The sequence below is a fragment of the Pocillopora damicornis genome, chromosome 12, assembly GCF_964200805.1.
Source record: "Pocillopora damicornis chromosome 12, jaPocDami1.2, whole genome shotgun sequence".
NCBI lineage: Eukaryota > Metazoa > Cnidaria > Anthozoa > Scleractinia > Pocilloporidae > Pocillopora > Pocillopora damicornis.
In genome coordinates this window covers 4,522,117-4,545,563 of record NC_142681.1, presented here as the reverse complement: position 1 = coordinate 4,545,563, position 23,447 = coordinate 4,522,117, and the positions used below count along the sequence as shown (strand labels likewise).

General features: G+C 37.9%; 1 protein-coding gene across 1 annotated transcript; it reads right to left on the bottom strand.

Annotated features, from left to right (window-relative positions):
• Positions 1-453: 453 nt before the first annotated feature.
• Positions 454-23,433, bottom strand: LOC113681544 (uncharacterized). Its single transcript, XM_027198642.2, has 11 exons — positions 21,109-23,433; positions 17,689-20,316; positions 16,709-16,930; positions 15,615-15,887; positions 14,651-14,917; positions 13,761-14,198; positions 7,748-12,664; positions 6,687-6,763; positions 3,737-3,887; positions 3,090-3,256; positions 454-2,281 (listed from the first exon to the last, which is right to left on the bottom strand). The coding sequence occupies exons 1-11, from the start codon at positions 23,276-23,278 to the stop codon at positions 2,246-2,248; spliced, it is 11,346 nt and encodes a 3,781-aa protein (XP_027054443.2). The 5' UTR covers positions 23,279-23,433; the 3' UTR covers positions 454-2,245.
• Positions 23,434-23,447: the final 14 nt, after the last annotated feature.

The window sequence follows — 23,447 nt, the reverse complement described above, 5'->3', positions numbered from 1 at the left end:
AAATGTGGCCTCTGCTATTGAATACCACACAAAATGGCCTGATGGTGTGGTGTTGTGGACATAAACAGTCCACAACATAGGCTACTTAGCTCAGATACATTCTTGGCAGTGTTTTCTGAGTATCTCTACAGCCTGATAAAAGTTCGTTGTTTAAACTGTGCACTGATAATGTTTTAATGGAATCTATATTTTGAAACTTATGGGGAAAGGGAACTTGACACTAATTATAACAGGGTTTGAAAAGTTTGATTCAGAATTATATTGTTCAACCCTCAAGAGCTCATTAGTAATTCTCCTTACTGTCTGCCATATAGTTCTTGTGATGTTAGTTTGGAGAATTTAATGTTGCATCAAGGAGAAATTCTGTCTTGGTCACTCTAGGAAGTTAAAGGGTTGAGTGAAATGGGATGTTTATGTAAACAAGGAATAAAGAAAACGAGATTAATCCTGTAATCAGAATTTAAAATGAGAGTAAACATTTATTCTAAATACCTCTTCAATTATCAATGATATATTTTTTGGATCAAACTGGTGCCATCAAACTAGAGCACTTTTCTCAACCATTATATCTAAATATAATACTACCTCAAATAGTAACAATACTAAGCATACAAATGCTGGGGTCATCTCAATCTTATAGGCATTCGAACAATAACGACTGAACATCTGGTTTTGTGAAACTAAATGATCATGGTAACCATGGCAACTACAACCGTGTAGTTTTGGAGTTCCTTAAACAAACAAATCACTCTTAGCCAATAATGCCAAGAAAGTGTTTTTTTCTTCTTTTTTTTGAAACTTAGATCTTGCAAAACGGAAACTTTGTTAGGGGGAGAATACATTGTGTGTACATCATGCTTTCCCACAAAACAAAATGGAAGCATATGAGCCCAAACAAATAGATACTTGCTGTTAATTTCATCACTTGAAAGTCATTTACTCTGAAATGGTAGAAAACACCACTGCATTGATCCCAAGAAAGGCATTAGCAAATACATGCTATTAACCCTTTAACTCCCATGAATGACCAAGACAGAATTTCTCCTACAATATCAATACAATATCACCCAGATAAGTGACAAGAATAAAGAAAAATATCAATTTGGGGATTAGTTGATCCAATACTAAATTCTCTGAATAATATAAAAATTGTATGGTTGACAGTAAGGAGAATTACAAATTTGATCTGGGAGTTGAAGGGTTAAAAAAGATTCCATTTTAAATAATACCTAAAAGAAGGAATCAACAAACTCTTACCCAGACTTTAACTCAAGACAACATCTCCAATTCAAGGAAATTTATCAATGGTTTACTGTGTAATCTGAATCTTTGTTAACCCCTTAACTCCTAAGATCTCATTTCTAATTCTCCTTACTGTCTGCCAAATGATTCTTATCATGTTAGTTTGGAGAATTTAGTATCAGATCAATAACTAATCCCATAACTAATATTTTTCTTTATTCTCATCACTTGTTTGTATGATATTGAATAGATAAAGTAAGGAGAAATTCTGTCTTGATCACTCATGGGAGTCAAAGGGTTAATCTTTCAAGACATGATCTATTACATTTAAAATGAAGATCTCTGAAGAAAAAAATATATTCTATCACATGACCGGAGGCATAGAGATCCCATGAGATAGCGCAGCACATTATCCTCTATAAATAATACTCCTTGGTGTAAGCAAGAAGTTAGTCATTTAAAATATCTCTGTGTCTGAATCTCCTAATGTGAAAGGTTGATGGACATCAGAACAAAATAATATTGTCGTAATGATTACCTGTTATCAAAACAATGTTGTTAGAGCATGAAACTTGCAAAGGAAGCAGAGATATGAATGATTCCTTTGACCCTTTAGAAAAGAGTTCAATATTCTCAAAACAGTGCCCAATAACACCACTGATTGATTGCAACCATGCAGAAAAAAGTGTTTTGCCTGCTAGTTGTCCAAAAAAAGATTTTAAACATGAACAATTTTACAAACTATTTGAAAAATTGTCATCTTGAGGACACACATAAATGCCAATAAGATGTAAATCACAATTACTGATATTTAGAGATCTGAAAACATCAGCAACAAATTATCACTGAAAAAAATTCCAAACATTATATGTAATATCATTTTCTTGTATATCAAAAAAGCAACTAAACTAAAGCTTTACTAACTATGATAAATAACTTTCCATTCATCAGTTATGCTGTCTCCTGCTTCATTTTCTTCATGGGCTTATGCTAACCTGTCATCTTAACTCCCACGAGTGTCAGTTTCCTGATCAGTTTCCTATCAAGCAGACAAGCATTGAGAACAAAGAAAAATGTCAATCAGAGGACTATTAGTTGATCCAATACCAAATTCTCCCAACTTACATCATGAGATTTGTACAGCAGACAGGAAGGAGAATTACTAATGAGATCTGGGAGTTTAAGGGTTAGGTGTTTGCATATCCAAGCAACCTACTATTGCTTAGTCTCATTCTAATTAGGGAAAGTGGTGAGTGGACTGGCCTTCCACAGACATGGCTCAAGTTTAATTTCCAAACCAGGCCTAACACTGGAGTTGCATTTGTTCCTGTTCTAGTCCTTACATGAGGGTTTTTCTCAAGGCTTTCCTTCCCTTATCCATCAAAACCGACACTCAGAATCTTATTTGGAGGAGGAACCATTTTATGGGTGTACCATAATTGTTTACAGTTATTTCATGAAAAAGTTGCCCCATCAAGTAAAGACAGTTTACAAAACAATGCAACAGGCTCATAAGCAATGGTATTTGAACAAGGCTCGACTTAGGTTCATATAGTTTTGGTGATACTGAAAACTCATTCCTTTACCTAAAAAAACTCTGAACCTCACCGTGGAATTGTTGTATACATTTTTTTTTACTGTGGAACAACTCTCAAAAAGTTTTATTATGTGGACAGTTTATCTACCAGTGTACATGATTGTAACTTCTTGCAGTTATCATTGTTCAACAAATTACCAGTAGCTGGGTTTATCATGGCAAAACTGCTCCATATGAGCATAAACTCAGTAATCTATTCAGAGATCACTACTAACCACTCATGCATGTCAGGGCCAACAACTTCACTTACCAAAACAGGCATGTTAGTGTCATCAAGGTCCCTTCCGCCTGGACTTTCTCCTTCCAGCTCTTTATCCAACTTATCCAATGCCTCATCAGACAACATATTTTCTTCTGCATCATCACAGCATGATGTATCAGAGCTTGCAATGTCATCTGGTTGTTCTTCTGCTTCTTCTGTTAGGGTTTAAATCATGTTTAACAAAATGTTCTGTTAGCTTAAGACACTTTAGTTTTTACTAGCTGCCACATAATAGTACACTTAATATCTGAAAACACTTCAGTTTTTGCCAGCTGCAACATAATAACACACTTAGTATCTGAACAGCCTCAACTGAAAGTAAATAAAACAGAAAAGGGAAAGGGTCTTTCTACACAAGCTCAGGTAAGGAAAGCTCTCACTAATGTGAATGATTTCATGAAATATTGTTCCTTGTGCATGACAAATAACCCTTTCACCACCTTAAGTAAGCAAAAGGTAATTTCTTTGTAGAATGGTGTGTTTTTTGTTGCAAAACCAAGACTAAAGAAATCACAACTGCCATTCTGAGAAAAGGACAACATCCCAAGGAGTCAATGAGAAGTAAAAATAAAAACAAATAAACAAACCCTTCATGGTTTAATAAGCCACCATATCAAGAAATTATTAAGCCTTACTTTCAATTTTCCAGTCTTTCTTTATTTCCTCATGGTCCTCTTTTGTTTCATTTAAAGATTTACATACATCAGTCACCAATTCCTCTAAAAACATTTTAGCAGACTCATCAACAATTGTTTGTTCAGAAATCTTGGGTTTGGATTCTTTTAACTGCAAGAAAAATATATTGAAGCACACTGTAAATATGTTACACACATAGAGCTTGTAAACTGAATGTATCAAGAGGATTTTCACCATAAAAATGTATCATTCTTGGTACACATCATTTTACGTTAGTGCTAGAAGAGAAATGGTTAAACTACTGTAGTGAAATCACTTGCCTTGCTTCACAGCACATTGCACGAAGGAGTGAATTTCATTTGTAGCCTGCATAGCTAGCAGTTTGGCATGCCTTAAAGTATGGTGTGGTGAAGCCATAAGAGGCTTAAATGGAAGAAATTAATATATCCAAACTCCAAGCCTTGCATGTCATTTTAGAAGCTTTGCCCCTTTGATTTTAATGAAACATTCAAAAACCTGTTAGCTATGCAAGCTAAAACAAATTTTGCTTTTTATTGTATGACAATGACTTCTCATCTTATTTTTGAAATAAATCCAAACCTTCAGAGTTCCCCCAGCAAAATTATATAAATGCCCTGTTTGTTGAGGGAAATCACCCTCTTGGACTAGCAGAACAACCACGCCTTTGCCTTTTAATCCATTTACTGGGAAATCTATCCAAAAGGCATTAGTTCATTAGCTCAACTAAGTTTTCCGGGTTGTGCCTGAATACAGAAATATAAAGGACATTAAATGGCCATGCAGAGATGTAAAATTTCTCGAGTGTGAAACAAGTGAAATGTTTTTCAAAACAAGAAGAGGAATTTTATATCTCCAAGTGGCCATGTAATATCCTATTTATTATATAAACACCAATGAAATACTAAATCAAAGGTGCTGCATAAAAAGGTGCAATCTTTTAAATGTAACCATAACAACAATGATCTTTTATGGGTAAAGATAACATGTTATCTTCACCTGTGAATATATCATGTTTTGGCATCACTTTGTATTTCATTGGTGTTTATACAATAAAATGTGATATGGAGTTTGTCTTTGCTTGTTTTTATACACATATTGACTTGAGTTTATAAAGTAAGTTTACCTTTTTATTTTTTTTGGTGATCCAGATCTGGATTACTAATCCAAGACCAACCACATGATCAAGGGGATCTAAGATACTTATGAATGCATGCACCAATAGTCCTTATCAGGCTTTTTTAATAAACCTTATCTACGTTGTCAAGGATCACTGATCTTGATCCGGATCATGCCTACAGAGCCACCTAAAGCAGTACCACTCAAGTATCGACCATGGAAATGAGAGTATGGGTTAGAGTAGTCTAAAGAGCACCTTTTAAGGATTGATTTTCTCAAAACAAAGCAGATATTGTGGTCCATCACATTGCCTGGGTATAATCACAAAGATCCCACATAAACTGCAAAATAATTTGTGTGGGTTCCCTGTGGGTATTGCCAGGGAATGTGGTATCAGGAGTCAAGAGGCTAATTTAATCACTTTCCTTGCATGCATTGTTTCACTCCACAAGACTCAAATACATAAACAAAAATTAATCTGACACATGCAATCATTAAAAAGTCAATAGCAATCAGTACAAAATCAACTAAGAATTAAAAGCACTTACACTTTATTATGAAAGATTCACTCATTTACAAAACACACAAATAACTAAAAGTGAAATTAGGTTTGCCACTAACTACTGATAACTGATTAGTTACTATTAACAATTAATGATCATCATCAATTATGTGCACATTAACCTTAATCATGAAATTAAATTCTTGTAATTAGGAAAGTGGATTTCTTAAAGCTTTAGTAATAGAACAAGAATTTAGTATTATGCCCAAACTTTTTTAAGTCAAATTTCCATCAACCCTTCCACTGCTTAGAGTGACTAGCATCTAATTTCTCCATACAGGATCATCCCTGAACGAAACATTAAGTTCTTGAGACTTAAAGAAATGATCACCAACTTAAGAAGCACTTGATTTTTGAACCAACTCTCTTAGTCAAACCAAAGGAAATGTATAGAGAATATGCATACTCATGTTAGGGTATACAAGGTTACTAATGAGGTTAATTATCCCATTTCAATTACCAAATTGATAAAATCAGTATTACCTGCTTAGAAATTAAAAATCAATTCAGAGAAATCACTCTGGCACTCAGTGAGACCAAAAGAAAGCACATTTTCCTGTACTACAATATTCAATTTGTGACGCCTTAAAAAATGCCACTTAATCAAAGTACACAACCAGAGAATCCTACTCTGTTTAAATTTCCCTTCTCAGTTCTGAGTACTAAAGCCATACAAAGTGAGTATAGCAGAAGGTTAACAATAGCAAAGAACTTCTGTCTAAAAGCACCCCTAGCTCATCTACATATAGTTCCATCATTTTACCTGAGTGGTCTTACTAAACTACAACAAGTACAGTATCTTCACTCCAACACACAGCCAAATCAAAAGTAACAAAAAATATACATGACACCAATGATGGAAAATCAATATTGAAAAAACCACAATAGTTATCAATCCTACAAAATTCTACTAAAAATTATTTCTAATTGTGCATAAAAAGCACTTATAACATGATCAAATAATGTAAATACAGAAAAGAGCCTACATTGCAACCCTGTTTTGCTGTGTGACAAAATGAACTTCTATCTTCTCTTATGATCAATTTGAAGCCTAGACTGTCTCACTGTCTCACTGTCTCACTGTCTCACTGTCTCTCTGTTTTTGATAAAATTATTTCAACAATTCTAATTCAATTCCCTTGATTCTCTTTACCAGGTGACTTTTCCTTGGTAAATTGAACTTCTCCCCCCGGTTGTATGTACACAGCAGGGCTGGAAGGTGGACTGTATAGTGGACTTGCTGAACTTACCCGTTCTTCCTCAGTCCTGTTCTCATCCACTGTTATTGTTGCTGCTGTGGCATCTTCCTCAGCACTCCCTGTAATTTCTGGAATGAATGAAATGAATAATATCTATCACGGAAGTCATTTCCTTTCTGTTATTCTTTAATGTATATATTAACAGTTATTTTCCCTACCTATCCCATTTCCTTAGAGATGCTTGGCCCAATACAAGTTATCACCTCTTACCCCTGCTCCACCCCAGGATTTAATAGATCTTCTCAACCATTTAACTCCCATGATTTGATTGTAAATTCTCACCTCAACCTGTGAAACATTTCCTTGTAAATTAGTTGTACGAATTTGATATTAGATCAAGACAACAACTTCTACCTGGGTAGTTTCAGTATTCTTGTTACCTTCTAGCTGGATTATGTTTGGATACTGAAGGGAGAAGTTACATGTTAATCACCTCTGGGAGTTATAAGGTTAACAGCAACCTTGTTCCCATTTCCAACACTGGGTTAAGATAAGCCCAGTGAAGTACAAGTCTCACCCAATATCACAATATATTAGCCTCTATTGACATGCTAGCTGTAGGGCCACTGAATGGTAATATCTTTTAAGGCTAAAATCACAGATAGGAATCTGTGGAGTTATGTATCAATGTAGTTAAAACCCAACCAGTAGTTGCCACTGTGCTGATTGTGGAGCATTTAAATAAAGAAAAAACATTGGAAATAGGGGAAGAATTAATGCCTAACTAATAACCACTGGGAACATAATAAAAATTATGAGAATAAAACAGTTCCCTTCAGAACATTAGTCAGTCCTTTCAATAGCTACTACTGCAAACAAGGAATGAATTCTGGCAATATAACCAGAATTTTGGGTCTCAAGGTGAATCATAATTTTTCCACAAAACTATATGAGGAGTTTCCAAGCTGATAGCTTGGGTTTCAAAGAGCGGACATTTCAATTGTGGATGATGCTACTGAAAGGACTGAACTCAACACCACTAAACAAAAATAGGATAAATCATATTAAGACAATATTTATTTAACTAATTTTAACATGATATTTCAATGTACCTGAAATATCCTCTTCTGAGAATCCTTCTGTCAAAACTTCCTGAGCTGACTCTTGCCCATGTTCCACTCCTGTTTCAACCTCATCTTCATGGACCTCATAAGTACCTTGATCTCTAACCACCTCTGGTTCCCCAAACTCATTTTGAACTGGATCTCCAAAATCTCCATTAGCATCTGCACTGTTCGACTCACTTATTTCTTCCCCTACTGGTGCCTTGGTCTGTTTCTTATCTATCCCATCAAGGACTACTTGCAAGTGTTCATCAGTTTCACTGCCTTCCATCCTGACTGCTGTATCATGTGCAACTTCTTTGTCAACCTTTTCTAAACCCTCTACACTTTCAGGGCTTGAACTCTTCTTTGATTTTCCCTCAAAAGCTTCTTCTGGAATAACTGATTCTAATTTTTCCTCTCCTTCCTTTCCTTCATCTTTTAAAAGTTGTTCTACAGTTGCTTCTAAAGGTGCCTCTTCCTGAACTAGACCTGCTTCTCCTTTAAAATTTTCTCTAGAAGTGTCTTCCACAACATGATCACTACTGTCTTGAAATTCATCTTCTTTTTCTCCTTTTGCTTCCTCACTATCTGCATGAACATTGGCTAACTTTTCCACTACATCAAGGTCAGATTCAGCATCCTCAAAGGCATTCTCTTCAGAACTTTCCTGGTCAGATTCTTTCATTTGTTCAGCTGACAAATTAGGAGAATCTCTCATAGGACTTTCCACCTGGGGAGATCTAGCCTCGGCTAATCCCTCAGACAAAAGCTGACTGCCCATAGATAAACCAGCAGAGTTCATTAGCTCAACAAGAGTAACACTACCATCTTGCTCTTTGATCTTAATTTTCATATCTTCTCCCTGACAAAGTTCTTGAAATCTTTCAACTGCATCACTACTCCAGTCTTCATCATAGTATTTATGAGGAGGCTCAATACTTTGAATACTACAATACAAAGCCTGCACAGGAAGAACAGCAAATTTTGCCTCAAGTTTCTTGATTCTGTTTATTGTCAGGGTTTCTTGTTTGGCATAGTCTACTGAGCACACACAGACTTGGCCATCTGAAAGGACTTCAGTCACTTGAGAACGACACCACTTGTTGTTGTCAGTGAATTGAGCACAGCATGTGTCTCCAATTTGAAGGCACAGAAACCTCAAGTCATTTTCACCTAATGACTGGTAAAAAGCCTCAATCTTTTCCGATAAGGACTTGAGCTCAGATCTGAAATCAGTCAGCTCACACCAGAAGTTACTTGGTGACTTTATGGACACCAGACTCACGTTATGAAGGCACTCTCCAGATTCTGGGTAATTGTAAACTATTTTGCCATCTTCTGAGATTGAAATCTTTCTTGCTTTTTCTAGCTGAGTTGCTTGAGACAACGCAAGACCGAGTTTTACAAGAGCGTCAGCAACAGACAATCCAGATTCATCAAACAAATTGACACCCACAGAGTCACCAGAAACATTGACAATTTCAGCTTTCAGTTCTTTAGATTCATATAATTCCATTAATTTTAATGCAATGTCTTCATTAGTGGGCTCAGAGGCTGACAAAATGCCATGGAGACAGCAATCAATACACTGAACAGGAAGCAAGAAAAACTCATCCTGAAGTTGCTTGATCATCACAGCAATATCACTGTTACCATAATCTACAAACTTGACTTCAACTCCTTCTGGACTCACACGAGTAATGACTGCTCTGTACCAATTTAAATCTTCAGAATATTGCGCACAGCAAACTTGCCCCACCCTGGGGTTCCCAATGACTTCTTCTGTTTCACCCAAATTAGAATATACTGCCATCAGTTGATCCATCATTTTTGCTAAACCTTCATCAGGGTCAACCATTTGTAACTGAATGGAGTCCAACTCTTTCACTGACATCAAATACACATCAAGGCTTGCACCAACCTCCAGTTTTTGCCACTTTAATCCAGGCTGTTCTCCCAAGAAATCATCCTGGATGTCACACGACTTTGCATACCCTAAATCTACAAGACTTTGATTAATTTGTTTTCCACTCTCATCATTCAAAATCACTTCCATCATTTCTCCAAATACTTGTGTGATCTCAGCTACCAATGTTTTGGAGCGACAAAGGGATTCCAATGCAATAGAACACTCTGGGGACCACTGACCGTCATCAGAGCTTGGCTTCACATTTGCTAAACTGCTTTCCACAACAAAAACCGGCATTTTCACAAACTCATCCTTAAGCAATTTCAAGGCAGAAATAGGTATTTTCTCATTAGTTCCACAATCAACAAGCTTCACAGTGGCAGTATCATCTGCAGAAGTACTAATAACTTCACCTCTGAACCACTTATCTGAAAAGGGTACACAGCACAACATTCCGACCACAGGATTTTCAAGTGTAAGTTCATTTTCATCAAGGGCTTGATACATAGATGTTATCTCTCTCGTCATCTGGTCTCGTTCATCAATCCTCTCAGTTAATAGCAGCTGCATCTCTGCTGGCAGAAATGCCGAGACCAAACTCACTGGTACTTTGCTACCTGACTGTAGGTCTGGTAATGTAAAAGTTTTCCTCTCTTCAGTTGCATCAAGTTTTTGTGGAGAGGAATGTTCAAACATCCTCTCTTCAAATAGGGATGTATCACCAAGGCATTCTCTGACTATCTGCTCATTAAGAGACAGTGAATCTCCAGGATTGAACAGCTTTACTGTAAAGGAATCATCTGGATGTTGTTTCTGAACTTCAACTTCGACCACCTTTTCTAAGAGTTGCTCATTCAGGTATTCTGTGATCCTGTCTGGATCAACACCTTGTACTTCTGCTAGGTGACAACAAATACCCTGAGCTGGAAGTTTCAGATGAGTTTCACTAATTGGTTGCAGCCTGTCCAGCGGAATGATCTCACAATTACCATAATCTACATAGGATAGGGTTATATTAGCATCATCCTGCACCTGGAGGATTTCAGCACGGTGCCACATGTCATTCTCTGTATATTTACCTAGACAAGGCAGTCCCACTTGAAGTTGGGATCTCTCTAATACCTTATTGGATAGAGTGCTGATCTGTTCCATCAGTTCTCCCAAAGCATTTCCAGTTCTCACGGGCTGAAGCCAGAAGCAGTTAGGAGAATCAGCAAAAAGGAAATATGCTTCCTCACGTTTGTCAACTCCAAAGGTTTCCTTGGTATACCTCTCTTTCAATGCTAATTTTGCTTTAGGGGAAAACACGTCAAGCTCTTGGATTGTCACACACCAAGTTTCCTCTTCTTTCCTGGTAAATGTCACATGTAAAGGCCTCTCCAAAATATTAGCTCTAAACTGTTCCACATCCCTCTCTGTCCAAACATCTTTGGATCCCTCAAGTCGGCATTTGATTGCTTGTACAGGAAAGTTAAGGAGATCAGGTCTGAGCTGTTTTATGGCTGCCACTGGAAGGGTGTCTGTGTTTCCATAATCAACAAAGTGGACTTCCACTTTAGCATCAGAAACTACTTTTGTGATGCAAGCTCTGTACCACTGAGAATCTTCACTGTATTGAGCACAGCATAGTGAATCAACGAAGCATACCTCCATAGCTTCTGCAGTGGGGCTTAGCTGATCATAAATTTCCCTCATTTTATCTCCAATAAGGGTTAGATCTGACAATGTTTTAGACAACTGAACATAAAAATCCCCAGATTCTGTTAAGTGGCTGACATAAACTTCTTCAATTTGGCCTGGTGAAAGTTTCATTGGAAGGAAAGTCTCAATTTGCACATCTGGAACACTCACACTTTTAGTTTTCAGAGCATTTGCATCACTGTTGTTTATGAACATGTCTACAACAGATGTTCCACCACTTTGTAAAGATACTCTCCATTTCAGTCCATCTCGAGTAATGAACTTAGCCTCGAAGGTCTTGTCAAGAGCCACTGACATAAATATGTTTATTTCTTCAGTTGACCATTGGTCCTTGGTAACATCAAGCGCACACAAGACAGCTTGTTGAGGTAACTGCATGAATGCTTTCTCCACATCTTTTACATCAATGGGGTTCACAAATTCGCAGTTTCCATAGTCTACAAACTCAACCTCTACCCCATGCAGAGCTACTCCTTTTACTGTACCTCTGTACCAGCCATGATCCTGGCTGAATTTTGCACAACAAGACATTCCTTTAGTTGGTTTCTTCAGCTCATTTTTTGATGGGTGCAAGGAGTAGAATCGATTCATCTCTTCACTCAAATATGTCAATTCATCCAATCCAGTAGCAAACTGCACATAGAATTCATCTGGGCTCACTATGTGACTAACATACACATTCTGCTTCATCTCTTGAGTAATTTGAGGTTGTAGAAATTCTCTCTTCTCAAATATGTCATCCAAATATTCTGATGCCGCCGCAAAAAGTGCTTCATCTGAGCTGCCAATAATTCCATTGTCATCATATAAGCTAACCTTCCATTTTCCCCTTTCTGTTGAAAGAAATTTCACCTTGAGCTCCTTCTCTTCTACATTCTCCTTGAAAGACTCTACTCTTGGAAGATCAAGACAGCAATGAATTGCCTGCATAGGAAGACTGAAAAACCTGCTGCTAAGCTGACGGAGATCTGTCAAAGGAATTACATCACTATTGCCATAATCAATGTAATGTACTTCAACTTTATGGTCTGATGGCATACTATGTATTATTGCTCTATACCAGCCAGCATCTTCTGAAAACTGGGCACAAACAGGATGGCCCACAACAAGATCCCCAGGACTCAAATCATCAGCAAGGCCAGAGTACACTTCAGCAATCTTTGCCATCATCTGTTCAAGCTCAGGGTAGGTTTCTGACAACTGGATGTAGAAATCATTTGGGCTTTCAATGTGAACAACATAGGCATTCTTCACATCACCAGGTTGAAGGGGCAGCTGTTCAAAGTTTCTTGTTTCTCTTTGGGTTTCTTGTGCTAAGTTAAAAAAAAAAAAAAGAAAATTGAATCTACATCTGTATGCCACACATCCTGTATGTAGAGCTGTTATCTTCTACCCCTAAACTCCCAATTCTCCTCCCTAATTTCTAAAAAAATTTCATTGTATGAGGCAGAGACGTTTGTTTTATATTTATTTAGATGACAATTCAACTAAGTTAAACTCTTCCAGCTCAGTAGGCTTTTTCAGTGAGCCACCTTTTTCATGAGTACAGGCTCACTTAAAATGTTGCAACTTTGTTACAGAAACATCCATTGAGTTCTCAAGCAGTTTAGCAGTCTTGAGCACTTTCACAGGAATTGTTTCAGAGCAATCCTTAATGTTCTTCAAATGATTATCTCCAAACTTTTAACAGCTGTCTTATAGCGGCGATTGTCATCCAGCAAACCTGAACAGTTTTGCAGCAGTTATCTTTTAGAGTTTCAGGCTTCTTATTGGAGAAATTGTCTTCTAGCAGTCCTCAGGGGCCTTAATGCATTTTTGGTGTTTGCTACACAGAATGTTCACACAGTTTACAGTTTTACCCATGTATTCTTCACTGATTAAACACAACATAACAACTGTTATGACTTGCGTTGCTCAACTCGTAAGCACACATGGTTTTTGCTTCACATCTACCAGGATGTCCATCCTCTGTCATATGAATGCCTGCCACAACATAAATTCCTCAAGGAAACAACGGAATTTCACCACTTAACAGTTTCACGACTTCCAAAGTAGTATGGTAGTAGTCACTTTCAAGCCTTTCTCTACTCTATTGACAATGAGAGCCCCTGGGTGACCCCAGCACCCACCTTTAATTTATATGTAAGCGAGAGAACTTAAATCAAGATAAAACCCTAGCAAACAAGTTTGTCGATTATTGTCACTTGTTAGGTAATAAGAGAATTGTTGTCACTGGAGATGTTACTTGATTATCACTGATGGGAATTTAAGGGATAGCAATTCCCACAAAACATGAAAAGGATTGACATCAGAGTCAAATATTTTTAGTAATTCATATCTTCAAGGCATGAGGGCTTACATGTACATCACAAAGCTAAGTTTATTATAGTGAGAAATCAAAATTAATACCTGCTCCTGAGATCACGTGGAGTACTTCTTCACTTAAACAATGAGCCTTTTTATCAAACAACTTTACTTGATATCGTCCACTATCAGAGCCAAGAATCTTTATGATCAATTGCTCGTCTTTAGTACTCAGTCTTTCAAATAGTGCAATGGCTTCCTCTGGCCACTCACTCCTGTTCAGATCTAACGAACATTCAATAGCAACTTCACATGTCTTCATGAACAAGGGGGACATCTGCTTTACACTGGATGGCTTCAATGTCTCATCATTCCCGTAGTCGACGTAATGAACAGTGATATCATTCACAGAGATCTTCTGCACTTTTGCTCTGTACCATGAATCCTCGTAAAGTGCTACACACGGCTGTCCAACTATTGGTGAGACAAGACAGCCCTCTGTTTCAGCCAATTGGAAGTAGTAATCATTCAGGTCAATCATCACTGTAAGAAACAGGGAAGATTAATGAGAACTACAAAGTGAGAATTTCAAAGCTTATTATCTCTTATGCCTATAGAATTCCTTAACTTTTCTTGATCTTTCCCAGGACTTCTTTGATGTTTTCCATTGCATTCTATCCAGACATTAGTTTCAAAATAATGTGAAAAGTAATGGTCATCAAGCTCAATATTTCCTGCTTTACTGTTGTTAGAAAAATGATCTTAAACCAATTTCCAAGACTTTACATAATGTACAATCAAACTCCATGACTTTCCAGGCCTGGGATATGATAAAATACTATGACTTTACAGGTTTTCCATGCCCCATACAAAGCTAGTATTATCAGTATTTTGAAAGCTGGTGAAGACAAACAACATCAATAATAACAATAGCTTAATACTACGAAATTATCAAACCATCCTATGTGCATATCGAGCATTTAGCAAATACTTACTCCCATCAAGTTGATCTTTCATATTCTCCAGTTGACAGTAAAACTTTCCAGGGGAGGACTGGTGGGAAATGGCAACATCATACATTTCACCACAATTTACCACAGGTTTGGTAAATTCCTCACTTCCCGTCACTCCTTGAGCTGCTAGAACAGGTTTGGTGGTAGAATGGGTAGCTAATCCTTCATTAACCAGCAGGTCACCTATATTAATGTCAACTGACTGGTGACTTGTGTCAAACAATTCCATTTCCAGACCTTCCTCACTTCCTGTATTGATTTAAAGGAGGAACATTGAAGCTATGGAGGTAATCTAACTGGAAAATATCTTTCATATTAGAAAAACTGGTTAAATAATACTAAGTGCTTTGGTATTGGAAAGATCTATTGATTTCACTCAAGTCTATCTATGTTACAAAAAGTTAGCTGAAGAATCTATTTTGTTTACCCATACATGGGTTTGAGAGATGGGGTACATTTCTTTTAAAATAACCAAAAGTAAAACTCAGGGTAGTGCTGTCAGAAGCCCAAAAGTAGACTATCCTGCTATCAATAGCTAACCAGGGCTGAATAAATAGCTCTGAAATTTCTTTAAAAAGTGTAAAAAGTTTTAGAGTTGGCTGAAGAATCTGCTTTGTTAATATGGCATCTTTCTTCTATACATGTACGGATTTGTTGTATAGTGCTTAAACTATATGTATAACTCTGAAATCTTTTCAAAAAGTATATAGAGTTTTCAAGTAATAATATTTAAAATCCCCATAATCCTCTCTGGGAGCTTTGACTTTACCTAAATTTATCCAAGCAAAGTACATTAGCAATAACCATAATTGGTAGTAAATCTCCATTAGCCCAGTAACACCAAAACACTTTTAGAGATTCCAACACTAGCACCCTAAAAAAATTGTATTTGGTTGTGGAAATGTTGTGTCTGTATGTCAAAGACTTTCTTTGCCAGCTGTCTAACCTTTCTTGATCACTTTTCCAACCAATTGCTTTTGCATTACAAGGCTGCTAAACCTTTCAACAGAGGCATGTGGCCACTCTGTACCACTGACAGGGGAGATGGATGATAAACTACACTGGATGGCTTGAGCAGGAATTTGCGACAACTCCTCTTTCACTGTCCTCACTTTGCTCAAAGGAAGTGTTGCACTGTTGCCGAAGTCTATATAGAACACCTCCACAGACTGATCATCTGCAATATTAGTGATTCTTCCTCTGTACCACAAGTCATCATCTAAAGGAAGTAAATGTATGAAGAGGTAAGATTGTGTCAGTTTCTACAAATAATGTTTATTCATATCAAACCCTTTTTACCCTAAAAGTGACCAACAACTAATTTCTCCATACAGTAATACTGCTGAATCATTCATAAAGATCACTGGAATAAAGGAGATGATTACCAACCTAAAAGGTTTTGACTGTTAAACAATTTCTCCTTGACAGCACCAAAGGAATAGGTAGGGAAGAGTATGGAGAATATGGATACTGATGTTTGGGTGTGAACAGTTAAAAGGATATGAGTTGACAACTTCTCTAAACCTGCACTCCTGAACCAATTTGACTCATAACTACCCTTTCTGACAAACAACCACTTTTTTAAACAAAAATACAAAGTTGCCAATCAGTCCAGTTGTGGATTCATAAAAAATGAGCAAAATAATAACACCATATTCCAAATGTTTAAGCAAACAGTAGGGCTGCTACAAAAAATGCAATGCGTGGTCTCCACTCTAAAATTTCACATCTAATCCTGGCCCTGGTTAGTATAGCATGGAACAAGTGTTATCCAACAAATGTATCTGAAAACCTGCATTGCAATATTTTCCTTGCTAACTACTGAGATGTGATATCACTTTAATCAGAGAAATGTCTATATCTAACCACAGATCCATTAGATTAGATCCATTATTAGACTGGTATTGCTCAGGTACAGAATTGAGATAAAGCAGTTATTCATAATTCCAAAAGTAGGAATCCAAGACACATTTACAGCCCAGTTAATATGCTTGCGCTTTCAATGTCAAGTTGCAGACATAATGGTCTAACATTACAAACCTGGAAAAAGTGCTGTACAATTCATTCCAACTGCAGGACTTTCTAAGCTTTGTTCTTGCCAACCATCAACAGAAGTTTCTTGAAGTTCATCCATCAGTTTTGACAGTATCTCTTTGTGATCTGCTGTTGCAATCTGGCAGTAGAATAGATGTGGACTGACACATTCAGTGGGGCACAGCTCTACAAATGAGTCTACTTTAATCTCCACTTGAGGTTCAGAGCCTTAAAAAATACAAACATAACAGTATTAAACTATTGACACATAACATTGGTATAGATGTTTTTCTATGTAGAGCAAATTAATTTGCCATGGTAAGCTACATTTCTGCTACAGTTTAAAAGGAGCTTAAGAAAGCTTGAACTTACAGATATCGAGTATCAAGCATTGAGTATCAAGCACTGAGTGCCAATTTGATAGACTGTTGGTAGGTATTGTGACATCCTAAAATAACTAACAGCTGAATGACATAATGACTGTTGAGTTTTACAGACTTCTGTTGGATTCCATTTCCCAGGTTTGTCCACAGTATTTAAGGACAACCCCGGTGGGCAAACTGGCATCCAATTAATCTGCCTCCCCTTAAATAACCTCCTGCAGTCAAGACAACACAGGTGGTGGTAAGAAAAGAGGCCAACCAATGCTTATTTTCTCCTTAACTTCTTCCATACAGTGTGTGTACTTTATGTTTCTTCATTGTTGAACAGTGTATATATATATATATATATAACTAACTGCAGACAGTACTGTTTCGGCCTTCTGGGCCTCATCAGTGCAGTGCTGATGCTAGGATGGAGGTAAGGCCATATAGCCACCCCAAGTGATCTCACATATGTGGTATCATCTAAGCCATGCCAGAGTGCTCAAACTAGAAAAACTATATATATATATATATGCATGTATGTATAAATTACTTACTTACTTACTTTGTGAGAGTTACCTATTATAGTTTTTTAGGACTACCACAGCAGAAACACAATACCTTTCTCAGTTTTACTGCAAGGTGATCCAGCAAACAGTTTTGATCCATCTTCAGAGAACAACTCAACCTCATAGACACCAGGATCATGGCTGCCATGTACTTGAAGTTTAAACTCTTGTTCAATAACTAAGGCTTTGAAGTTTTCTGGCTCTTGATTTGCAGTGTAGCCTTTCAAACAGCAGCTAACCGCTTGGGCTGGTAATGATGCAAATTCTGTCTTCAGTGGTCGTACACTTGTTAAAGGAACTGTGGCAGCATCACCATAATCGATGTAAAAAACTTCTATGCTGTTCCCTTGAGTTTTGGTGACTTGTGCTCTGTACCAGCCACCGTCTTCATAGTGAGCCACACAGAAAGAACCAACACTGATTGAAGACAGGTTCTCCTGATTTGAACTGTAATGTTCTTCCAGCTTTATCATAAGGTCATCCAGGTTGCTTGAGTTTTGGGAGAGTTGACAAAAGAACTTTTGTGCACAGTCCACAAATGGAATAAAAACATTAACTTTCTCTCCAGGATTCAGCTGAATGCTACTCACTCTTGCAGATGGTTCAGAAGTTTCCATTTCATCAGACATTGTTGCATTGGTAAAGAGGGTAGTTCCATCTTCAGACATCAATTCTACCTCATAAGTGTTCTCTGATTTCACTCTTGTCACCTGGGCTTTAAACTGCTGTTCATTAATGAGGTCTTTAAAGTTCTCAGATTCATGCTGTGCAGAAAACCCTTTCAAACAACAGCTCACAGCTTGGGCTGGTAGCAGTGAGAATTGTGGCTTCAGGGATCTTACACTGGTAAGTGGAATGGTTGCAGAATCACCATAATCAATGTAAAATACTTCCACACTGTTCCCTTGAACCTGAGAGACTTGAGCGCGGTACCAGTCACCATCCTCATAACGAGCCACACAGAAAGCACCAACACCAATTGAATTTAAGTTCTCTTGATTTGAATTGTAATGCTCTTCCAACTTGGTCATGAGCTCAATTAGATCAGTTTCATTTTGAGAAAGTTGGCAATAGAACTTCTGGGCACTGACTACAAATGGGATGAAAACATCTACTTTGTCACCATGTTTCAGCTGGAGGTTTGTCACACTCAAGGTTAATGAGGCTGATGACTGTGGTTCTTTAGAAAGTGGTTGGCCTAGTGGTGCTGAGCCATCTAATGGCACAAGGATAACTTCATAACCACTGTTGCCTTTTTCACTCATAACCTGTGCCTTAAACTCTTGTTCAACAACCAGCTCCTTGAAATTCTCAGGCTCCTGATTGGCTGAGGAACCTCTCAAACAGCATTGTATGGCTTGTGCTGGTAGAGAGGAAAATTCGGGCTTGATTGTTCGAATATTGTCAAGCGAGATTGTTGCATTATCTCCATAATCTATAAAGTTGACAGTGACATCCCTTCCTTGAGTTTGCTTCACTTTTGCCCTGTACCAGCCATCATACCATGCCACACATACAGAGCCCACATTTAGAGAAGAAATGTTCTCCACACTGGAACTGTAGCATTCTTCTAGTTTGTTCATGAGGTCATCTAGTTCTGGCGAGTGTGCTGTACTATGGCAAAAAAACTTCTTAGTGCTTTCAGCATAAGGGATCACTACATGAACAGTATCTCCAGGTTTCCACTGCACCTGAGAAATACCAGATGAAGGAGATGTTGGACTTGAGTTGATGAAAATGCTGCTGACAGACTGATTGGTGTCCTTTGAAATCAGATCAACCTCTGCCACTCCACTCCTGACATTCAAGATTCTTGCAGTAAACTCTTTCTCTGATACAAATTCCAGAAATGTTTGATCAGAAGACTCCCTTAAAGTCCCAGATAGTGTGCATTCAATTGCTTGAACAGCAAGGTGATGAAACTTTGAGTTCAACAACTTGAGTCGCGATAATGACAGAGTTTCAGAGTTTCCATAGTCAATGTAAAGGACTGAAACATTACTTCCTTGGACATCTAAGACCTTGGCACGGTACCAACCATCATCTAGGGTAAACTTAGCTGCACAAAACTCTCCAACTGATGGCTTCAACATGTTTTCCTGTTGGGCACCCAGATTGTTATAATGCTCAAACATCTCATTCATCAGTACATCTAATGACTCAGAAGATTTTAATAACTGACAGAAGAATTTTGTTGGGCTTGATGCTGAAGAGACAAACACACGTTCTGTAGTACCTGGTTGAACCTGTAGAGCAGTAATGTGAGCTTCTTCACGGGTTGAGCTTGGAGCCATAATAGTTTGAAGATCATTACCAATGTCAAAGTTCTTCCCTTCTGTAGTATCAAGTAGAACTACCAGAAATATACCACTCACTTCATCATACTTGTCAGCCATCATAACAAGTTCTTTATCCAATGTCAACTCTTCAAATCTGTTCATGACATCATCAGAGAGCAAGTCCTGATGAGAGGGACTGATTTTAGCCAATGCACACTTCACAGCTTGTGTTGGAAGTTTCAAGAACTCAGTTTGCAGCTTCTTCACTCGGCTAAGTGGTAGGTTTTCAAAGTTTCCATAATCAACAAAATGGACTTCAACTTGGCCTCCTTTCTCAATGCCAGTGATTTTACCTCGGTACCACTTATTATCCTCAGAAAACTGGGCACAACAAAGCATATCTGCATGTACATCAAGAAAAACAAATTTAAAAAAAAAAAAAAAAAAAAAAAAAAAAAACACTACCTAGTTCTTCAGCTCTATACATCTCAGTGATAAGTAATTCTTATTTTTACCTTTCTTATATATTCCACAATCATAAACCAAATTCATGAAAATGACAACCAGTTTTTCACAATCAGTCACATAACAAAGTAAAGCAAAAGTAAAGCAATCTCCCACTACTTTTGACACTTGGTTAAATACTGATCAAAAAGAAATTGGCATTAGAACATCCCTTTTCTACCCTAGCCCCAAAAAACCAAAACATTGTAATTATTTGTGTTACTACAAAGTTTAACAGTTTTTGAATAAATATGTACATTAGAGTTAAAAATTTTACGAGGTCAAGACGAATTCACACTGTAATGAAGGGGGTGAGTTTCTAAAGAAACTGTGGTGCTGCATTGGTGGGAGAGTACAGCAGGGTAATTTGGTATCACCAACAAGTTGACCATGTGAATTGTCCACCATAGAAAGTTTCAAAGCTGATGTTTCGAGTGCTAGCCCTTTTTTGCTCTGACAAAGGAAAAACACTTAAAACGTCAGCTTTGAATTTCTCTACTGTGGCCAATTTACGTCATAACCTCACTGACAAAACTACATTACCCTTAATTCAAACTAGTTTGTTTAGGGGTCACAAAAATGTGCCTGGAACAAACAGAATTACCAATCAAACTTGATTCAGACCATTTTGACCAGAAATTTATTCTTACTATTGAAACAAGTGTACATGATAATTTAGTTAATCTTACCACAAACTGGCTTAGAGATAGCATTTCTTTGTCCTCCAGAACCATAGACTTCAGAGATTTCTCTCATTAATGACTCAAGCTCTGTCACAGATTTCTGTAGCTGACACCAAAAGTTGCATGGATTTTCAATGTAACTGACAATTACATCTTCAAAATGGCCAACTTTCAGATCTGGTGCAGGAATTGTTTGTGATTTGAGATCATTCCAATTTTCAGAAGTAGGTAATGCCCCTTCTGTAAGCTCTGCACTTCCACTAAGGACCAGCTGATCACTAATATTCTGATCTTCCCTTCTGTTCCTTACACGAAGTTCAACTCGACAGATGCCTCTACTGTCCTGAGTTACAGCCACAAGCATGCCCTCTTTCTCCAAAGCCAAATCAACAAATTTTTGAGAGTCCTGCTGTCTCCACTTCAGGTCTCTAGAAACAAACTTGGGCTTGATTCTGTTCAAGGAGCATTCAATACCTTGTTGTGGTAGGTCAGAGAACTTAGGAATGAGTTTCTTAATCTTGGTGATTGGTAGTGTTTCAGAGTTTCCATAGTCAACATACTGAACAGTGACACCCTTTGACTGAGTTCCCAAAACCAAACCACGGTACCAACAACCATCTTCTGAAAACTGGGCACAGCATGGATCACCAAGAGACGGTGATGACAGAAGTTCTTCATTTTCTCCAAGTCTTGTATAGTGGTGATTTATATCCCGCATCAAGCTCTCAACTTTGGGTCCATTTTTAAACAGCTGGCAGTAAAATTTTGAAGGATTGATGATGCTGGTGACCAAAACTTTCTCCTCTACCCCAACTGTTACATTTTCTTGAGCAAAAACTGGTTGAGTTGATTTTTTTGCACTTGTCTGAGATGACATTAAGGCAGATGCAGTTGCTGTTGTCATGGTTGCAAGGGGTGTGTCTGTTGACTTAATCCCAAAGTTAGCGGCAATGAGAATTTGGTTCAGTTCCATATCAAGATCTGAGGTTGTGTCTATGAGTTTAACTCTATGTTTCCCACTGTTCTCTACACTGGTTACAAGTCCCACAACATGTTTAAATTTAATCAGCTTCTCAAACAACATTTTGGCTTCATCAGCCCACAGTCCATCCTTACTGTCAGGTTCAACCCCAGCTATGGAAAAGTTCAAAGCTTGACATGGAATCTTGAGAAAATTGTCCTTCAGATCTCTGACATCTGACAACTCTGTCTGCTGCGTATTGCCATAATCTACAAACCTAACTTCAATCTGTCCAGTAGCAATCGAACTGACATTAGTTATTATTCCTCTATACCATGAATCATCCTCATAGAACTTTGCACAGCAGGGATATCCCACAGTGCATGACTGTAAAGGTAAGGCTGCTGGATCTTGATTAGCATAGACCTCAGCAAGATCATCCATTAATTTCTCTAATACATCTGTGTTTCCCAAGAGTTGGCACCAGAAATGTGATGGATCATCCACCCAAGTTACACTGAGGTCATTGTATGAATCAGGAGAGAGAGTGATTGTGTTGTATTTCACCTCCCTCCTCAGGTTTGGCTGTTGAGGTAATGTGTTACCTCCGTTCGTCAGAGGAACGGCAGCAGCAGCGCTTAGCCCTCCACCTTGCATCTCATCAAAGACAGACTTGGTACCTCTCTCATCGAAGAAAAGTTGTGTAACTAAAACGTTCTGTTTCTTAAGCTGAACAGCCTTGCAATAAAGTTCTTGCTCCAAGATAGTTTCGTTTAGCCAGGTCACCGTTTCGTCAAAACTTTCACGACGAAGATCAACTCCTTCAAGCTCACATTCGAAACACTGCGGCGGCATGTCACAAAACTTCTCTTCTGCGATTCTTATACAACTTAAAGGCGCGAAATCTGTGTTTCCATAATCCAAAAAGAAAACTTCACACTGCTGATCTGCTGGATTCACCCGCAAGATGCGACATCGGTACCATCGATTATCTTCTTTATATTGCGCCAAATAAATACAGCCGACCATAATTTCTGAAGCGTTCGGTGGTCTAGCTTTCCCTGAGAGCACGTTTTCTTCAATTTCTGACATGACTGCATCTAATTTTCCCGCCTCATCGTTGATTTGAACGAAGAAGTTTCCTGAAGCCTCCTCCACGTGAGTTACCAAAACGCTCACTGTACTCCCAAACGGGAATCTCACTTGCATCGCCATCGCTTTGGACAAAAAAATGCAGAACTTCGCTGTCTTCCTTCAGGTGCTATTCAATCATCCTTACATTACTAGGGTCACAAATTAATTTCTACGAGATCATGCATCCTTACTGACTTAAAACTACAATGCACATGGCCCCAGCAATAAGATAGCCCATAATCCTAGAGTC

What these genes read in the sequence shown, in the direction of transcription:
- LOC113681544 (XM_027198642.2), bottom strand. Translation starts at nt 23,278, where the DNA reads ATGGCGATGCAAGTGAGATTCCCGTTTGGGAGTACAGTGAGCGTTTTG. An exon ending in TGGAAAAGTGATCAAGAAAG is followed by an intron (nt 14,918 to 15,614) that starts GTTAGACAGCTG and finishes AAATCAATACAG; the next exon opens with GAAGTGAGGAAGGTCTGGAA. An exon ending in GAAAGACTGGAAAATTGAAA is followed by an intron (nt 3,257 to 3,736) that starts GTAAGGCTTAAT and finishes AAACCCTAACAG; the next exon opens with AAGAAGCAGAAGAACAACCA.